Source organism: Oncorhynchus kisutch, linkage group LG6 (genome assembly GCF_002021735.2).
Source record: "Oncorhynchus kisutch isolate 150728-3 linkage group LG6, Okis_V2, whole genome shotgun sequence".
Taxonomy (NCBI): Eukaryota; Metazoa; Chordata; class Actinopteri; order Salmoniformes; family Salmonidae; genus Oncorhynchus; species Oncorhynchus kisutch.
The window spans coordinates 67,217,249-67,236,880 of record NC_034179.2 but is presented as its reverse complement, the minus strand read 5'-3'; the positions used below and the strand labels follow the sequence as shown (position 1 = coordinate 67,236,880).

The window sequence follows — 19,632 nt, the reverse complement described above, 5'->3', positions numbered from 1 at the left end:
TTCTTATCTGTATTTTTTTAAACTGCATTGTTGGATAGGGGCTCGTAAGTAAGTAATTCACTGTATTCGGTGCAGGTGACTCATAAAATATGATTTGATTTTGTTTTGTTTTGATAAATTCATTAGAGTTACCAGCCTCAGAAATTGCAGCCCAAATAAATGCTTCACAGAGTTCAAGGAACAGACCCTTCTCAACATCAACTGTTCAGAGGAGACTGCATGAATCAGGCCATGGTCGAATTGCTGCAAAGAAACCACTACTAAAGGACACCAATAATAAGAAGAGACTTGCTTAGGCCAAGAAACACGAGCAATGGATATTAGACCGGTGAAAATGTGTCCTTTGGTCTGATGAGTTCAAATTGGAGATTTTTGGTTCCAACCACGTGCCTTTGTGAGACGCAGAGTAGGTGAACAGATGATATCCGCATGTGTGGTTTCCACCATGAAGCATGGAGGAGGTGTGATGGTGTGAGGGTGCTTGCTTGTGACACTGTCTGTGATTTATTTAGAATTCAAGGCACACTTAACCAGCATGGCTACCACGGAATTCTGCAGCGATACCCCTTCCCATCTGGTTTGCACTTAGTGGGATTATCATTTGTTTTTCAACAGGACAGTGACCCAGCACGCCTCCAGGTTGCGTAAGGGCTGTTGACCAAGAAGTGGAGTGATGGAGTGCTGCATCAGATGACCTGGCCTCCACAATCACCTGACCTCAACCCAACTGAGATGGTTTGAGATGAGTTGGACCACAGAGTGAAGGAAAAACAGCCAACCAGTCCTCAGCATATGTGGGAACTCCTTCAAGACTGTTGGAAAAGCATTCCAGGTGAAACTGGTTGAGCAAATGCCAAGAGTGTGCAAAGCTGTCATCAAGGCAAAGGGTGGCTACTTTGAAGAATCTCAAATATAAAATATATTTTTATTTGTTTGTCAGTATTTTGGTTACTACATGATTCCATATCTGTTATTTCATAGTTTTGATGTCTTCAATATTATTCGACAATGTAGAGAATTGTTATTTTTTTAAGAGAAAAAAAGAAAGAGAAGTCTTTCAATGAGTAGGTGTGTCCAAACTTTGGATTGGTATTGTATATAATTAACTGACAATCATCCTGGACATTCAGACTGATCGAATAACCAGAGTCATATTTGGCCGCTATTCAATCAAAATTGGTTTACAAAATACTTTCCAAATGCATGTAGAACTTGGATGTGATTCGATGTGGGAAACATCGATGTTCTGGACATCTGGACCCTCCTCTCTACCCCAATATAGACGTTAACCACATACGTCTATCGAGTATTATACAAAGACTAACAAATAAATTAATTAAACAGTTTACGCTGAAATGACCTATCTCTGATTCCAATGACCTATCTCTAAATCCAATTCAGTAGGTCACATGAATGCATTCTGCTATTAAGGTATATTGACTAAATATAGGCCTACCCTCTGAGCTTCCCATAGCGTATACCCTCCCATGTTTTGGGGGCAGAAAAGGGTTTGTGGGTTTAGGCACTGAGCGCCCCCTTATGATCAGACCACTAACTGCCCACTTTCGGGAAGGCTGTCATTGAACGAGGGTGCAGAGTACCACTTGTGTTTGCGTCACCGAGTTGAAGAGGAACATTTAGATGGAGGAGTATATAGATAGAAATCTATAGAGGATGGGGCAGTAAGCTAATTAATAGGGAGGACTGATAAGCTTGCTTGAAATATTCATGTTCCGTTCCCAGTTAAAACAGTGATAGTTGACCCTCGTGTATATCTTTAGGAGCCGATGTGTTTCTCAAAGCCTTCGTTAGTACGTGGCTCTTAAAAAATCTTCTTACATCTACGAGTGATCCAGACCACTGGTATCAGCCAAAGTGCACACACAGTGCTCTTCCGCGCCATAAAGAAAAAGTATGTGACTGCAGATCATTTCAGAACGAAGTTGACTACAAATACAAAGTTGCCATAGTATTTGGAATTGTTACAAACAAGTGAAGGATAAAATGGTTCTAAAAATGAAAAACCACAAGTTGACGGCATTATGATACCAGGGGCTTATAGCCTATTTCAATCATATTGAAATCAAGTTCATGTTCAATCAATTAAGTTCAATTTTGCGACTAGGCTACTGTCTGTAATTTTTGCCAAGTGTTTCATGGTGTGTGACAGACAACGTGTGGGCAATGATGTGCCCAATCTGTGATTTAGTGCATTATTATTTGGTAAGCTTCAATAGCCTAATGCAGCAATAGGTTGTAATATCTCTCTGGGATCTGATCCGTCGTCAGTATTGTGGAATAATTTGAATGGAGAAAGCTGATCCGAGAGCAGTGCTGCTTTTCTTTCCATTTAACTACACGGTCTAACGACGCACTTATCGAACGTTCTCTCGACGTGCTTGTTTGAGTAACTTAAAAAGTTGACCCATAAATAGATATGCATCTGGTACGATCATCATAATGCTTAAGGTACAAACCCACTGGGAAATTAGGTCCTGGCCGATATTCGTTGAAGGAATTATCATTCAGTTAATAAAACGCAGACCTTTGTGGTCAATGTTAGTTTCAGGTCAGAGGATCAAAAGCACAAATTAATTGCAGCCAATGACGGATAAGGCTATATTATATATCATTTGTTCAGATTTTTTCAATTCTAGTTCTCCTTCTCCGAATATTTTCCAACCATGATGGCTTATGCCACAGTTTTCGTTCGTTTTAACAATCAAAACATATCCTACATTTGGAAATAATCGGCATTTGCTGCAGAAATTAATATATATCAGTGACAAAGATGCATGACTGTCAAGTTGTATGGAATTCGTCATATGGCATAGGTAACCTATAGCTGATTTGTTTTTGCACCATTTAATGGAAGATTTAGATTATACATTTCCCCTACCAAACTTATTCCAATAGCATTAGTTTCATAATTAGGCCAACTTACAAAATAATTGTATTTAATTATTTGTAGCCGCATCCCTTGCTGTCCTCAACGTAGGCCTAAATATTGTACGTAGGCCTATTTCACGAAATGAACAAGCGGTTAATGATTCAACATATAGTCATTCAGTTCACTAATCAATTGAGTTATGCTAGAGTTATGAATTTGCCTAATTTTCTGTCTTGGAAAAAAAATGGCTATTAGCACAAGTGCTAGGCCTGTTATGTTCATTTAACGTTTTAGAACATTTAAGTCAGCCTATGTTTTTCAAGACTAATTTATTAAGTGGTGATGGATCAACCAGCCATGTCACCACCCAAGAATAACAAAATTAAATAAACGTTCGTGTATGTTGAGCAACCCCATGATGGTATGTATTGATGATGTCATGTTTCTTACATATTGCAGTGTCGTTAACATTCGGTTTGCCATTTTGGACCAGAGAACGATACATTATGCCATTTGAAGCTGTTCTCTGCGTTTCATTATGACTCAACGCGACGCTTATTCATTGTTGAGACCGAAATAAACCAACCACCCCTGTAGAGATCGGTGGGAGTCGATGCCAATCCTTCTCCCTTGACTGAAACAGGAGTTTGTTCATTTAACGACGTTTGGCAAAGGCCCATGGCCTCTTTGTCAAGCCCGAAGCAAATGTTGTCTGTGTACAGTACAAGAGGGACCTACACTTTTCTCTACCTTCTTTCCATTTGTGCTGTTGTCTGTGCCCAATAATGTTTGCACCATGTTTTGCGCTGCTACCATGTTGTGTTGCTACCATGCTATATTGTTGTCTTAGGACTCTCTTTAATGTAGTGTTGTGTTGTCTCTCTTGTCGTGATGTGTGTTTTGTCCAAAATATTTCATTTTAATCCCAGCCCCCGTCCCCGCAGGAAGCCTTTTGTCTTTTGGTAGACCGTCATTGTAAATAAGAGTTTGTTCTCAACTGACTTGCCTATTTAAATAAAGGTTAAATAAGAAATACATTTAAAAAACACTGTCACTGTTTATGTTGGGGAAACAAATATAAGCTTGACACGCACACAATATAGGTTATAGGGTTCCCGCGTGCCGCAGTGGTCTAAGACACTGCATCTCAGTGCAAGAGGCGTCACTGCAGTACCTGGTTTGAATCCAGGCTGCATCACATCCGGCCGTGATTGGGAGTCCTATAGGGCGGCCCACAATTGGCCCAGAATCGTCCGGGTTTGACCGGGGTAGGCCGTCATTTGAAATAAGAATTTGTTCTTAACTGACTTGCCTAGTTAAATAAAGGTTAAACATTTTAAAATATAGGCTTCGGTGGTTCCGTTTGTCTGACACTTTGTCATCTGTTATTTTTATTTCTTTATTTTTGCTACATCTCTGACAGGTCGTTTTAGCGTATCTGTCATCAATAGTCGATATGTCAACCCAATTTCACTGTTACTAATGAAGGTGCTGCTCATAGGGACAAACATTTAATCATTGACATTTTTAGGCCTGAAGTTAGATGCACTATAATGACCTGCTTACATTACAGTGTTTGTACTACTTTCCAGTTCCAGTCCGTATTATTTTGAATGTCACACTGTATTCCTCCTGCAAGGGTCGTGCGTATGTATTCAGTTATGAAAAACAATTTAAACGTATAGATAAGGTAGCCTATACTGCAATTCTCAATTTGTACATATTTCAATCTTTTATCGAGGTTAATGCATTTGCCCAAAGGTTTACTTCCCTCTGCCTTATGTAATATAGTGAACTTGAATTGATGCTGGGTAAATCAAGTAATGAGTGTGTACTTGTCAAAATATTCAATAACAGGTGTGCCCCCCTCCCATGGGTTTGACGCTTACCTACAGTGCAGGTGAGTCCTATAGAGTCCTATATTGTGCGGATAGGCTAATCGTGGTGAAAACATGCGTGATGCACACACATCACAAGGAGTGCACACAGCCTCTATTACCACAATCACGTGGGCAGGTTATTACAATACATGCCTAATGATAGTCATTTCAATATTATTAGTAAGCTTAGGCCTATAATTTGACCCAAACATTTGTTTCTTGTGAGGGACAAAATAACCGTGCGTGTTGCCTTTTGAGGATAGTGTACTTGTCATCTTAAACGTTCACCTCGTTTTTAATTTATCGAATACATTGTTCCCGAAATGTATATATACTGTACATTGGCCTATTTTTGTTATTGCCTACCACCATGTCATTGTCAAACCAACCCAACGCAATCAAATACATATAGCCCCACTGCTGTTAGGCAAAGCAGAAGCATAATATTGTATTATTAAAAGTAGAGTATACATAATTATTATGAAAACATGACGACTGGAACATGTATATGCAGTATTCGTTTTCATTGATGGACATTCTTGGAGTTCACGAAACTATTAAAAGTAGGTCTACTTGGAAATGCATTCTCTTCATTAATAGGAAAACAATTGCTTTTCCCTCTCCAAGATGTTGCGTCAGAACACCGTTATTATTCTGCCAAACCCAAAACGTATTTTCTGTGTCATGACCATAGATATTTGGTTATAGTAAAGTTTTGTTTTAGGCACTTTTCGTAACGCATTGTCAAGATGTTCTAGCAAGTGAATTTGAGTCATACAACTGATAACGAGAACATGTAGGCTACGTCTACGATAAATGTCTTGAGCTCAGAGTCGACAGAATGGCTGGTGCATAAACTGTGCGTAATGGCTCTCATGTAGGCCGATACCGTTTTCAGGTAAGGCTCTTGTTACTTGCCTTGGCTCTCGTCTCCGCATCCATTAACTCAGGTTGGTTGAACGACTGCACAGACTGCCATTATAAAACGAAGATGAAAGAGTGTAATGATTCGAGCCCGGGTATTTACTGTGCTCAAGCTGAAACAGAACTCAAAGCACTGCCTGGAACTGCGTGGGAATTCTCCGCCATAAACGCATTTATTCCTCTAAGTTGATGATCAGGACTGAAATCTAAACCACAGTCATAATTATCCGACACGGCCGCCAGTGTCTCTTGTAGCTCGGGCGTAATGGTAGTGGTCATTATACAGATATATTTCTGTCCGTTAATCAAAACAAAATTGAGTTGATTATTCTGAACTTTTACAGTTCAAGCTGAACCTTGGGTTGTGTCGATGGTGAGTCTATTAGTCATGGGAAACTGAACCATTGAAACGTGCACCTCAGTCATTATTGATTTCCTAAATAACATTTCATCCAGCATATCCTCATTTAAAACAGCCACCCAAGTTGTAGTTCATGTTTAGAGAAATAGAGTCCTTAGAGTCCTGGAGAGTCCTTAGAGTCCTGGAATATAACAGCACAGGGAGAAGTATTGATTGTTTTAATTTATTTGGCCATTATGTTATAGATTACAATTAATAACATTCCATGGGCCGCTATTCATTTTTGTGTCCGGTTCCTTCATCGTCCTTGAAAATGTACATGCGTAGGCTTATATGTAGGTCTACAAAAGGCAGGTCAGGTGCATGTAGGCCTAAATGAAGGTCTACAAAAGGCAGGTCAGGTGCTTGTAGGCCTATTATATAGAACTTCGATAGATTGCAGTATACTAGTAGGTCCATTGTTGAGAATGTGTCCTGGTCGACTTTCAGTTTTTTTTGTGGGGGGATTTGTTCTAATACTCTAGACCGGCTCAACTCTACTTTTTCTGTATGCAATATCGATTTCTTTTTTAATGATTTACTCGATGAAGTAATATTTTCAGTCTCACTTGATCTGCTTTATGATATTCACTATCTAATTATGTAGGTTTCTATCTGTAATGGTCCATATTTGGCAAACATTTTAGATAAAGATCTTTCAAATGATACAGAATAGTTTTTATTGCTTTTTGTATTTTTCTGAGGAGGCAGCCTAAGTTGCCTTCTGTCTTAAACTATGTACTTAAATATGTATTTTTTCAGTCATGGCTCAACTTGCCTGCCTAGTTACTACTTGCCATGATGGTGTCTCATAATTTGGGATTGTATTATGTTAGATCAATAGTTGACAGTATATGTGGGCTAACAGTAATTCCATCAACTTTGTCAATAACTACAGAAGCAGATGGTCATTTTGACCGCATACATATCCTGTTGGCATGTTTTCATCCTACCTATATGTCCAATTTGATGAGGCATCATCACAATAGGTACATTTTTGCCACTTAAAAGGATCAGACAGCTTTTTCACTGTGGTACTACCCTAAAAAGGCAAATGTGTACCTTTTGGCTCTTTTAAAGTACAAACTTCAAGGGTACTGGGTACTGATGCTATGCCCTTCGCTTAGGTGCTAAGTCCTTTGCAAAATCTGCATGTTGGTGACAAGACCACTAAGGGGCTAATGGACGGATCACTCACTATGCTTGTGAACCAAGTCTTATATCCTCAACATAGTTTATTAGGTGCACCGCCCCATTCAAAAACATTGTCCACTCCTACAGAAATAAACTATATAAAGCAGGCAGACAGTCATCGAGGCATTCAGTTACTGTTCGATTGAACTTTAGAATGGGCAACATGAGTGACCTAAGTGACTTTGAGCGTGGTATGATTGGCAGTGCCAGGCGCTCCAGTTCCACTATCTCAGAAACAGCCGGCCACCTGGGCTTTTCACGCACAACGATGTCTAAGGATTACCGAGAATGGTGCGACAAGCAAAAAACATCTAGTCAGTGGCAGTCCTGTGGGCGAAAACAGCTCGTTGATGAGAGAGGTTGAAGAAGAATGGCAAGAATCATGCGAGCTAACAGGTGGACCACAAACCGACAAATCCCGGTTGCTGTTGCGTCATGCTGATGGCAGAGTCAGGATTTGGCATAAGCAGTATGAGTCCATGGTCCCATCCTGCCTGTTGTCAACGGTACAGGCTGATGTCGGTGGTGTAAGGATGTGGGCAATCTTTTCCCGGCACAACTTTAGGTCCCTTGATACCAACTTAGCAATGTTTGAACGCCACACCTTGTAGAATCCATTCCCCAAGAATTCAGGTTGTTCTGGATCCAAAGGGGGGTCCGACCTGGTACTAGCTGGGTGTACCTAATAACCTGGCCACTGAGTGTATATTTGTCATTAAGGCCCTAAACCCCTCCAACTCGACTCTGGACCTCGAAGCCAGTTCCACTGCATTTTTTCCATTGTTCCCTTCTAATCAGGGATTGATTTAGACCTGGGACACCAGGTGTGTGCAATTACTTTTCAGGTATAGAAGAAAACCTGCAGGCTCCAGACCTCATAGGGTCAGAGTTGAGTACCCCTGCCCTAAACCATGGCAAGGAAGGTGCCCAACAAGGCCAATATGCAGGCATCCCGGTAAAAACAGTGAATGGTGTACAGTAGAGTAGTGTAGGGTATATTCAGAGACTGCTACTAAAGATCACGTGAGAACATTATGGCGCGTCTCCATAACAATCTGTGGGACCCAAGTTATGAATCCTGGTTTTGTGGTGATGAGAATTTACTTTTGTAATTATTCAACTATTATATGAAATGTTACCCAGATAATACTGTACAGCACATTGTTGAAATGAACCCCAGTCTCCTGAAAGTCGCCAGATTGCCAGGTCTGTTTTTTTGTGGGTTGTGCACAGACACACGTACACACACACACACGTATAAACACACACACACACTATCTAAGGTCTGAGTCCTAACTTTAGATGTGTAACTAAAATTTCCTCCCAACTCTCCCGCAGACATCACTGCTAGTTACACATGCATGTTTGTTGGGTTAGGATTCCCTGACAGAGTAAAGGACATCCACTCATAATGAGGGGTCTATGCCTTATCTTAATTCTAAACATGTGCTTTTAGTGTAGTGTCCTGTTCTACGTAGTTATGCTCCTTCCTGTACGATCAAAGCTTTTCTGAAAGAAGTCATACTGCGTATTGTCTTGTAGGAACCATTTCCAGTTAGAATGAGTCAATCTTCTTTAGTGGACAGTTTTTCATCTGCTAGTTTGTTCTTACAGAATGCCATTCAAATTGCACACTTACTACCGTACATCTTATGTTACCAGTCATATTTGAACTATATCCACTTGTTATAACAGTTCCATTATAAATAGCAAAGAAGGACTTAAATTGGTATTCAACAATACCCATGTTGATGTGAACTGGTTGAAATGAAATGAACTGACACCACACTGCAATAACACGCCATATAACAGTGACAACTGGTCATTGAAATGATCTCTATTGTGGCTTTATGATAGTCAGAGTTATACGGTTGGTGCTAATGACCCGGTATGATTCCCTTCGAAGGAGTAGGGTCATGTTCATAAGATCTTTATGCGAATACAATGACAGGCTGCCTGTGTGTGAAGCGTCACACTGCCCTTGTTGTTTTCATCATTGCTGAGGATGTATCTGAGCCAGGGAACATAATTTTGAATATATTTGAAAGTTCTTCAAATAGTTCCAAATGGTAAAACAGTTTGTTAAGGAATCTGAAGAATCTGAAGACTTTGTATCTAGGCTAAAGCTCAAGAAAGCATGCACTCCTTTATCATTATTCCAACCATTTAATGGCGGTGCATTTGGAAGCAGTTAGAGGCATTTATGTAACCACATAATAGCCACTCTATCTTACTAAAGTGTTGTAACACTCCACACTCTTTTCTTTGGTGCTGGCGGACATAAAGGACATTTGGAATAAATAGCCGTATGGCTACTTCAATTTCGTATATTTCACAACTTGGTTTCATGTTAAATACTGCTACTGTTTACTCACCCAGTTTAACCAGCTCAATAACAGTAATTAAGTCGTTTAGATTTTGTATTTTGTGTTACCATGGTGGCTATGATGATTAGGATGATAGTGATTTGTTGTTGTTGATGATGATTATGTAGGGATACTAGTTATAAAGGCCATTAGTAAGCAGCACTAATAACCTTTTTACTTCAGTGCGGAAACATTGGTTTTGTTTCCTTAAACTTTTCACACAATTTATTCTAGCTACACTTTGACTATAGGGGTGATGCTGGGGCTGCTGCTGATGATACTTGGTTGATACCTGTAGTGGTTTAATTAACAACTGCATATAGCTACATTAATTACCACACTGCAGTTATAATATTGCATTATTCTGAGCCTGAAAAATAGCCTGACTTCATGTTCATTGAAATGACCTTGATCTGGTCTGTCAATTTGACCTTTTGACGACTGTTATGTATTAGTAACCACATGCTGCTTAACATTCTGTCGGAAATTATAGCAAAATGGTTGAATGGTGTTGATTCTCATTAATAGCAAGCGTCAAATGTGATAATAGTTTCGATAGAGCAGTGAAGTTGATTATGCTGCAGATCAAATAGGATTAAACATGCTTTTTTTCCCTTGGGTAAAACTCAAGATTAGAATTTAAGCCTTAAGTATTGATGTTAATGGCTGTGAAGCGTGAAAATGGAAGTTACACGGCTGTAGCTCACGTTTTTTAGTACAAACAAATAAAAACATCTATTTTTTTCACGCATGTCAGGCTGTCTAACCAGCTCTTTGAAAATGTAATTTAAAAACTCAACCAAAATCCTCTTTCAAAAATATAGATTTTCGACTAATTTACGAAACAGGAAAATGTATTTTTGCCTCCCTGTTATACTCACTCCTCTATAATGGCGACTCAGCATGCAAGGTCCATATATGGACAATGCTTCATGGGCAGAAAAATTATCTAAATAATTAAACTATAGGCTAGTCTATACAGCTATGTCTACGTTTTCTCAGTCGTCGATATCTTTTTATTTTGGGTTTCAACTGAATAGACAGGCTCTAGCATACTATAAAATGGTGCATAATATTATATGACGTTCAAATTAGGAAAACGTTTCATATTCAGTGCGCGGTAGATCAGTATGGTAAAGACACGGAAAATAGAAAATAACGTGAACATGCCTAGTGTCCAAGAACTGTAGGCTATTACAATACTGCCACCATGTCTGCTGTAAATTAAAGCATGTTGCTGCATTTGCATTTTTGCAAATATTCAGTTGACAAAATGTAGGCCTAGAACAACTTTACAGCAATGGACTAGGTTACTTTGATTAGTATGTGTTGTGCTCCACGAATCCACTTTAGAAAACATAAATAGCCTACTATTAGGTAATTGAATGTATCCCGAAAGTCTCATTGAGGACTTAGACCTCATGGCGAAAGAGTGGCCCCTCTAATAAAACTGTTGAGCCTCAGGCCTGCGTTAGTGACTTGAGGTGAAATGCCCAACCTGTCCTCTGCAGCAAATGGTGGTTCTTTCGAGATTGCAAATACTGTAAAAGGCTGCTTTGACATCTGGTTCATATTTAAAGAAAACAGTTACTATATGGAAAGTATTCGTCGATAATTCACCCAATGGTTCGTTGTTTAGGGACTTGTTTTCAGAATGTTGATGCCATATTTATGTCCATTGTTCACATAAATTAAATCTAAATGTCGGGATCCGGCATTTTCATCAGGAAGGAAAGTTATAGGCTACGTATCTTGTCAACACAGAGGGTTGGAAATAGTTTAGAATCAAGCCAAATGGGTCAGGCGCAGAAACACACAAGGGGCTAAATGGGAGGCCATGGCAACACGCCATCTCTGCCAAGTGCTCAAGGGTGCAATGGGAAATTACATGACATTTGCAAAGGGTTAGTATGCTGAATAATTGGCATTTATTTGTGTATTAGGAATTATTTGTTGTTTTTAAACATTCGTAGCATACCTGATCAGACAGTTCTTGGATGTAAATAATGAATTGCCATAACAAATAAATAGCACACAACCATATTGTGTTGGGCTGTTGGCTACTCGTTACATCACACTTTTAAGACCTTGTCATTCTCAAATATTGAATACGGAACTCTTAAATTCCAGAGAGCACTTAAGATATGGTTTTGGTAAATTTCAAAACGCCCAGGGTTTTAACCCTAATAGTCATTGGCATGTCTAGTATCTACATTTCCAATCCACACGCACAAGTCCGATTTTTTTCCTGGCTACATGCATCTATTTTTGTACAAAGAAATGTTGGTGAGGCCTATTCATGTTTGGTGATGCATTATAATTACGCACGACACGTTCTCCTCAATAACTTTCGTAACTGCATGATATCATACTTATTCCACGATTGAGCCTAATAGTTTAATGTATTATTTCCAAACTGTATAGCCTACTGTATTCGCAAGTAACTCATACCAAATAACGCTAGCTATTGTATAGATTGTGGGTTTGAATATGTTTTATGGACAAGTAGTTTGAAATTGAATATGTTACCGTTTTCAAAGCATTGGTAATACATTTTATTTACCCTCCTAGGAAATATTTAACCTGAGTTTATTTGCACGTGTACACCACTCTTTCTATTGTTGTCTTCCCTCCGAGTCACTCCCCTTGTTAGTTGCGCAATTACGCACAGTTTTTAATATTACTTAGGTTACAAATCAGTTTTGACACTTACCATTCCTTATTCCTGGATTTGGGTATAGGAAAATGCCTTTTATTTTCGTGGAGAGCGAGACAACCGTGAAATGCACCGACCCCTTTGTGAAGTCATTATGAGCCTCGACAACTGGGCCGGAAGTTTGACAATAAGGGTTATTAAGGCATTTCCTGCGTACAGTAGCTCTGTGCGCAAGTACAACATGTGCCATTAGGCGGATGCTTTGCACCTCCAGGAGCCAAGGCGCGTGGCATCGACGCGGTACGCATGAGACATGACATAGCAGACAAACGCGCCATATACAGCATAACATACTGCAATCACATCCTGCACTATTGCACAATTATTCAAGAGTAATCTCAATATACGTTTGGAAACTGTAGATTGAATTCTTAATACATTATTCTATAAATCATGTATTAATTGAGCGTATATAGGCTAGCCTAGTCACTTGCCCTGTGGTCTATAGGTCTATCTTTGATTGAAATGAAAGGAAGGTGCTGGTTACAAACGTTATATGGTATTTGTGTGCCTTGTGTGTTTGTGATGATGACACACAGACAGAGGCAGCCTTGAACTTGAGCATTTACTCAGGCAGGGGCGGGTCTGGTCTGGTCTGGTCGGTGGCGGCCTAAACAGATCCTTCAGGGAGGGCCAGACTCACTTTAAACTTGGCCTTGACCTTGAGGGCCTATTCTGATCCCTATGTAAAGACTACTGTCTGGGGGTTGTGTGCGCGCGCGCGTGTGTGTGTGGTGAGGGTTGGAATGAGTGAGGCGATGGGGCTGTTGTTGCACTTAAATAATCTGGGTAGAGGGTAAGGATTGAGAGAGAGTATTTCTGCCTATCCCATTTAAACACAATGTACACATCCTGACTAATGAGAAGAATCAGCCACTAGTTTAACCTATTTGTATTGCTTGAAACGTTTTCATTATAGTTATATTGTTTGAAACATTGTCCATATCGCTGGACCTTGTGCGTCTCTCGCTGACGCAAATCAACCATAAAATGCAGAATTGCGCCTTCGAGCTAAAGTGTACATTTCGTTACCTGATAGCAATTCCAGAAGAAGATTGACATATGTTTTCATAATACTAGATAACACCAGGCCTACCTTCAAAATAGCAGAGTCGGAGAGGTAAAGGATTTTTAATTGCAGCATATAGGCTACTTTTCAGATTAAACACCACTTTTACGCACATGAGTATTTGCCCACTCATTAGATTTTTTATTTAACTAGGCAGGTCAGTTAAGAACAAATTCTCATTTACAATGACGGCCTACCAGTGAACATTATAGGGGCAGAACGATGGATTTTTACCTTGTCAGCTCGGGGATTCGATCCAGCAACCACTAGGCTACCTGCCGCCCCAAATCCTATCTCGCTCAACACATTTGTGAACATGAGATAGATTTTAAAAATCTATACGAGCAACCTGTAATATAGGTATTTAGTCATTGTGTTTTTCATGTCGTCCTCTACAACTATGAATATCATTTTACGTACGGGCATAGCCTACACAGATTTTCCAAACCAAGACCCACTTCATGGCAGAATGAAAGCGTACTTTGCTTTTTTTAAAACACTTCATGCCAGGTTTGAGATGTAACATGTATTTATTTATAGTGTAGCTTTATTTAACTAGGCAAGTCAGTTAAGAACAAATTCTTATTTACAATGACGGTCTACCACGGCCAAACTCTAACCCCTGGATAACGCTGGGCCAATTGTGCACCGCCCTATTGGACTCCCAATCACGCCAGTTGTGATACATTCTGGAATCGAACCAGGGTCTGTAGTGACGTCTCTAGCACTTAGACCTGTGCGCCACTCCGGAGCCCCAACATACTTTAGACACGTTTAGCTATATCTGGAATAATGGCAATAGGCCTATGCATTTGAGCATAAAATACTCAAATTCATAACTACAGTCATAACCACAGACATAATGATTACACAAAGAATATTACTCTGAAGTGCCTCAAAACCCCACTAAATCTATTTGAACTTCACCCGTATTTTAGAAATCTTAAGACCTTCAATCCCGTTAATAAATAATCTTTACGATTCCTTCAGTAATATGTTTTTAGCCATGAACATTGAGCATTATATTCTAAAAGCGCACATAATTGACTATTAAACGTCCAAAGTAGTTGATTTCTAAACCCCCCCCCCCCCCAAAAAAAAAATATTTTTATGACAACGATAAACTTTCTTCATGCATTTGGCAAGGACGATTATACGACTTTAAATATGTCCATAACCATTGGGAAATTTTCAGCATTTTACATGATCTAATTAAAGCCAAACCAAAAAGGCAAACAGTGTAACATAATCTGTTGGGTTTTGTGGTAAAATCTACATTAATAGTAATTTTGTGTGAAAGTTTTTTTTAAAGTATGTCTTAACAGTGTTAATTTTGAATTACCATTTCCCTATGTGAGGCCAATATGATTTTTATGCAATCGTTTAACAAAACAAGCAGGGTTACATTATTACTAGACTTTTGTTGGAGTGATTGCCAAAGTGATTCATTCCCAGATTTTCTGCGCATTCAATAGATGTCATAGGTAAAATAGTCCTCATGCCATCATTGCTTGACGTGCCTTAATTAACATAGGTAGTCCTTTGCATGGTTATCTTGGGGGCTACATGCTAGTTGGTCTGCTTCCACTGGCCTTTGGAGAGCTAGGCGCATTGAGCTTTGGGAAGCTTTTTTCACCCTACAAATCCAGTACGAAATGCATGTAGAAAGGCTTTTGTACACCGTTTTTATTGAAATGCTGTGCTTCAGAATTGTAGTCAGAGGTTGAATTCTACTATTTCTTCCAGACAGCGTGTTCATGGAAACCGCAGAAAACAACAATTGGGGAATAGAAAATGACAAAACAATACGCTGAAGAGTATCTCGTGTCATTTCTCCAAAGCAATAGAAATAATGTATTTGACTGACATCCCCAACAAGGGTTTGTTGTACTTATCACGTGGTAAGCTTTTCATCCAATGGAGACGCGCCATTCCAAGTTTGGTCCGTTGCGTCAATCCAGCTGTGGATGTAACCTGGTGTCCTACTCTGGACTTGGGTCTTTGAAACAGAATTCTCCGCCCGAATGGTGAGCGTGATATGACCACCTCCTTGGTCCTGAATCCTCGCTGGGCGGACACGGTTATGTTTGTGTATGAAAACAACTTGGATGAGCTGAACAAGAACATGGAGGGTCTGGTTGGTAGCGGCAATTTCGCGGCCAACCAGTGCAGGAATCTGATGGCCCACTCCGCTCTGGGGGGTCACCCCTCTAGCCTGGTGCACAGCTCCGGCTACTCCGCGGTGGATGTATCGGGCTCAAGCTCCGGGGAACCAGGCAAACAGTGCACACCATGCCCCGCGGTCCCTCAAGGCTCCTCCACAGGTCCCTTACCCTATGGGTACTTTGGCAACGGCTATTATCCCTGCAGAATGGGGCGGGGTTCGCTCAAGTCCTGCACCCAGCCCAGCGCGCTCAGTTACTCTGCGGAAAAATACATGGACACCCCGGTCACATCTGAAGAATACCCGAGCCGGGCTAAAGAATTTGCGTTCTACCACGGGTACCCAAGCCCCTACCAGTCCATGGCGAGCTACCTGGACGTGTCGGTGGTGCAGACTCTCGGGGCAGGAGAGCCCCGTCACGACACGCTGCTCCCAATGGACAGCTATCAGCCGTGGGCACTGACGAATGGCTGGGGCGGCCAGATGTACTGCTCAAAGGACCAGAGTCAAGCCGGACACCTTTGGAAATCTGCGTTGGCAGGTAAAAACATATGCTCTGCACACAATTTTAGTAGATTATTAGATTACTGTAATGGGACACATTGTGACATGGGTTGGATAGCCTATATGAGGCCAATTAATTCAAGCTTTTTCTAATGCATGATCACGCAATACAATTACCTTTCATTCTGTGCATTAATCGCAAGCCATCTAATGCATTATGATTTTCAATCCCTTATTCTGTGTCTCGGCATAGGCACGCACGTTCATATGAGCGACCATTTTGGTCGTTGTAGTCTTCCTGGCTTTCTGAGTTTCTGAATACCTCATTGTAGTGTTAATTCGTCAATATGTAGGCAGTTATACACTTCCGTTTCTCAAAAACGCAGCATGGGTTATCCCTTGCAATGAGAAAGACTGAATTATAGAATAAAATGCACATTTTACAGACTTCAGTTTCTCTTTGTTGTCCATTGCAGATGTAGTGGCCCACCAACACGATGGCAACTCCTTTCGTCGCGGTAGAAAGAAAAGGATTCCGTACACCAAGGTGCAGCTAAAGGAACTGGAGAAAGAGTATGCCGCCAACAAATTCATCACGAAAGATAAGAGGAGAAAGATTTCAGCAGGAACCAACTTGTCGGAAAGGCAGATTACGATCTGGTTTCAAAACAGGAGAGTTAAAGAGAAGAAGTTCGTGGCCAAAGTCAAGACCAGTGCGCCGTAATCAAGTCAGGCTTGACCTAGACGATTTGGACGAGGGACATTGTTTTTGCTGTATGAACAAAATATGAAGGAAAGAAAACGTCGACGTGGTACTTTTTTGGGGATTGGGATTTGGTGTGCTATTTTGCTTGCGCAATTGCATCGCCAATTCGTCTTTAGAAAAGAAGAAATAAAACAAGAACCAAGCCCTCTAAAGACATTGTTTTAGAGGCCTGTAAATACAGCATTTGCCTGCTTTAATGTAACACTTACGTCTGCTTAACTGTTTAACTCGTGCTATACATGGAGGTATATATAGGCTATATGTTAGGTATGTCAATGTTGTTACTGCAGTAGAATAGGAAACGTATTATGCAATCATATTCCCAATCTATACTGTTTATAAAGCTTGTAAAACAGTACTTTAAAAAAATATAGCGTAATGCTTAATAAATTGTTTTAATCCCAGTATGTTGTATACATTAAATGTTACTCCGTGGAATATATGTGTTGTATATGTGATTATGTTTGCAAACCCTGTTTATATAGGGATAGTTAAATATAAAATAGAATAATGATTGGTAAATGTACACATTGAAATAGGGATGGTCTAAGACCAAGAAATGAAGTTCAGAAATTCCAGTGCAATGTAAAGTTATTTCAAACCGTTTATAATATATTTGAAATATGAGTTTTAAGCATTAAGTTGGTGATTAATTTGACATAATATGCTCCATCATGAAAGCTGCATCAAAAATATTACTTATCAAAAATATCAAAAATATTACTTTTAAAGTATCCATACCCTTTACAAATAATATCATGCTTTTCGTGCCAAATAACAGTTTTTCTGGGGCTAATGATTTTGGTGATGGGTAAAAGCTACTGTGCCAATTGTGCCAAATATATCATTTATTATAAACTGGGTGGTTCGAGCTCTGCATGCTGATTGGCTGACAGCCGTGGTGTACTCTTACAGTATACCACGGGTATGACAAAACATTTATTTTTACTGTTCTAATTACTTTGGTAACCAGTTTATAATAGCAATAAGGCACCTCTGGTGTTTAAAGTATATGGTCAATATACCACGTCTAAGGGCTGTGTCCAGACACTCCGCATTGTGTCGTGAATAAGAACAGCCTTTAGCCGTGGTATATTGGTCATATACCACATCCCCTCTGGCCTTATTGCTTAAATACACTTTGAAAGTTGAAGGCCTGCAAACACAGCCATATTTAAAATGGCTATCTATATAATGTGTTGTATATTATTACTTAGCCTTACTTGTATCATCTACTGATGCTCTTATTACTGCTTCATTAATACTCTTGGGACCCTTGGAGGTTTACGCAGGCCTAGGCCAATAGGCTACTTCAAAATATATATGAATGGTTTAGACAGGATTTTGTTAATTGGTAGGCCTATTTTCTTTTAAAAATTAACATAATTACTAGCCTATTCAACACGAAATCAGTCAAATACGGCTACAAAGTTTAAAATGACTATAGATATAGGCCTTTAATTGCAAACTAAAACAAATTAAATTTACTTCAAGCGTTAAGAAATGAGTTGCATATTCAATATTGGTTGTTAGTCTATATATCATGTTCTCGGTGGATACGAGGAATGTTTATGTTCAAGAAGAAAAAAGAGTATGAGGCAACTGCAGAATTCCTTAATCCGTCCTTGACCTTGACCTTGAGTGTCACGTGCTCACCAGATCATCAATAACGCTAATCATGAACATTTACACGGGGAACGGGGTGTTTCTATGTCCCCATGAATAGCCTATAGCCACCGTTATGCTAGATCTGATTATCTTCAGTTGTCCATATCTCGGATATACAGTAAATCTCACAACATAAACATTATTTTGTGTCACTCTTGTTATGGAAAAGGCCCTCAAAGTAGCTTCTAGCCTTGGTGCCCCACACATGCTTCCCTTCGTGTTCAGAGGATCTCATAGTGGCTATCCTCCTGCGTAACTGTATGAAATATTATTATCCGAATGTTCGCTCGTTTGGATAAGCAGATTTACGCACTATAATCTGTTTAACAGTCTTTTGAGACGTGATTTACGCATCTGTCCGGTTCCGAACAGTTTAATTGTTGGATAGTGAGCAGAGCTAAGGCGCGCTCCGGCTGCATACTGCACTTAACGCCGGTCTAGATTAGTCAGGGTGTAAAAGGTGCGTCGTTATTCAAAGGCTTTGCATCATCACCTTTGCATCGTCCTGTTGCTTTCTTTTTTTGCTATGCTCTGTTTTAAATGCAAGTCGACACACCACACAGGCATGTATTTCGCTCGTTGGGGAAATATAGACACTTTTGGGGAATGTTGCCAATGGAAAAATGTTGTGGAGCGACATTTCAGATTAAAACATACACTACCGACGCATTGATTAAGACGTAGGCGTACCATAATATGTGCCATTGGTAGCCTAGGCAACGCTCAGACAGCCAGCATAGTCATGCAATAATAATACAGGTTGTTTCACTTTACCATTGATAAATGCAACAACTACAAAGACGAGCTGAAGCACTAATCTAATGCTCCAACCTTGATTGGGGAAGTTTCTGTTTGGTATGGATCCTGACAGAATTTGAGAGGAACGATATCAAAGCCCGTTGAACACTGTACACTTTTTTTTGTGCCGCTTTACGCATTGCGAGAGACTTTTGGAAACCCGTCTGAGTTTTTTAGTATTCCAACCCAAACCCATAAATTTTATGATATTATCCTGGTGCTACTATCAGACCAAACATAATTTATTTGACATACGATACCAAAATAAGACGATAAAAACAGCTATTAGACCT

The 19,632-nt window shown here is 39.9% G+C and overlaps 1 protein-coding gene across 1 annotated transcript; it reads left to right on the top strand.

Annotated features, from left to right (window-relative positions):
• The first annotated feature begins 15,425 nt into the window (after nt 1-15,425).
• Nucleotides 15,426-17,311, top strand: LOC109892225 (homeobox protein Hox-B13a). Its single transcript, XM_020484664.2, has 2 exons — nt 15,426-16,144; nt 16,584-17,311. Exons 1-2 carry the CDS (start codon nt 15,478-15,480, stop codon nt 16,829-16,831), a joined length of 915 nt encoding a protein of 304 aa, XP_020340253.1. The 5' UTR covers nt 15,426-15,477; the 3' UTR covers nt 16,832-17,311.
• Nucleotides 17,312-19,632: the final 2,321 nt, after the last annotated feature.

Excerpts from the sequence above, each read along its gene's own strand:
- LOC109892225 (XM_020484664.2), top strand. The coding sequence starts at position 15,478 with ATGACCACCTCCTTGGTCCTGAATCCTCGCTGGGCGGACACGGTTATG. Across the intron at positions 16,145-16,583 it reads TTGGAAATCTGCGTTGGCAG|ATGTAGTGGCCCACCAACAC; the intron begins GTAAAAACATAT and ends TGTCCATTGCAG.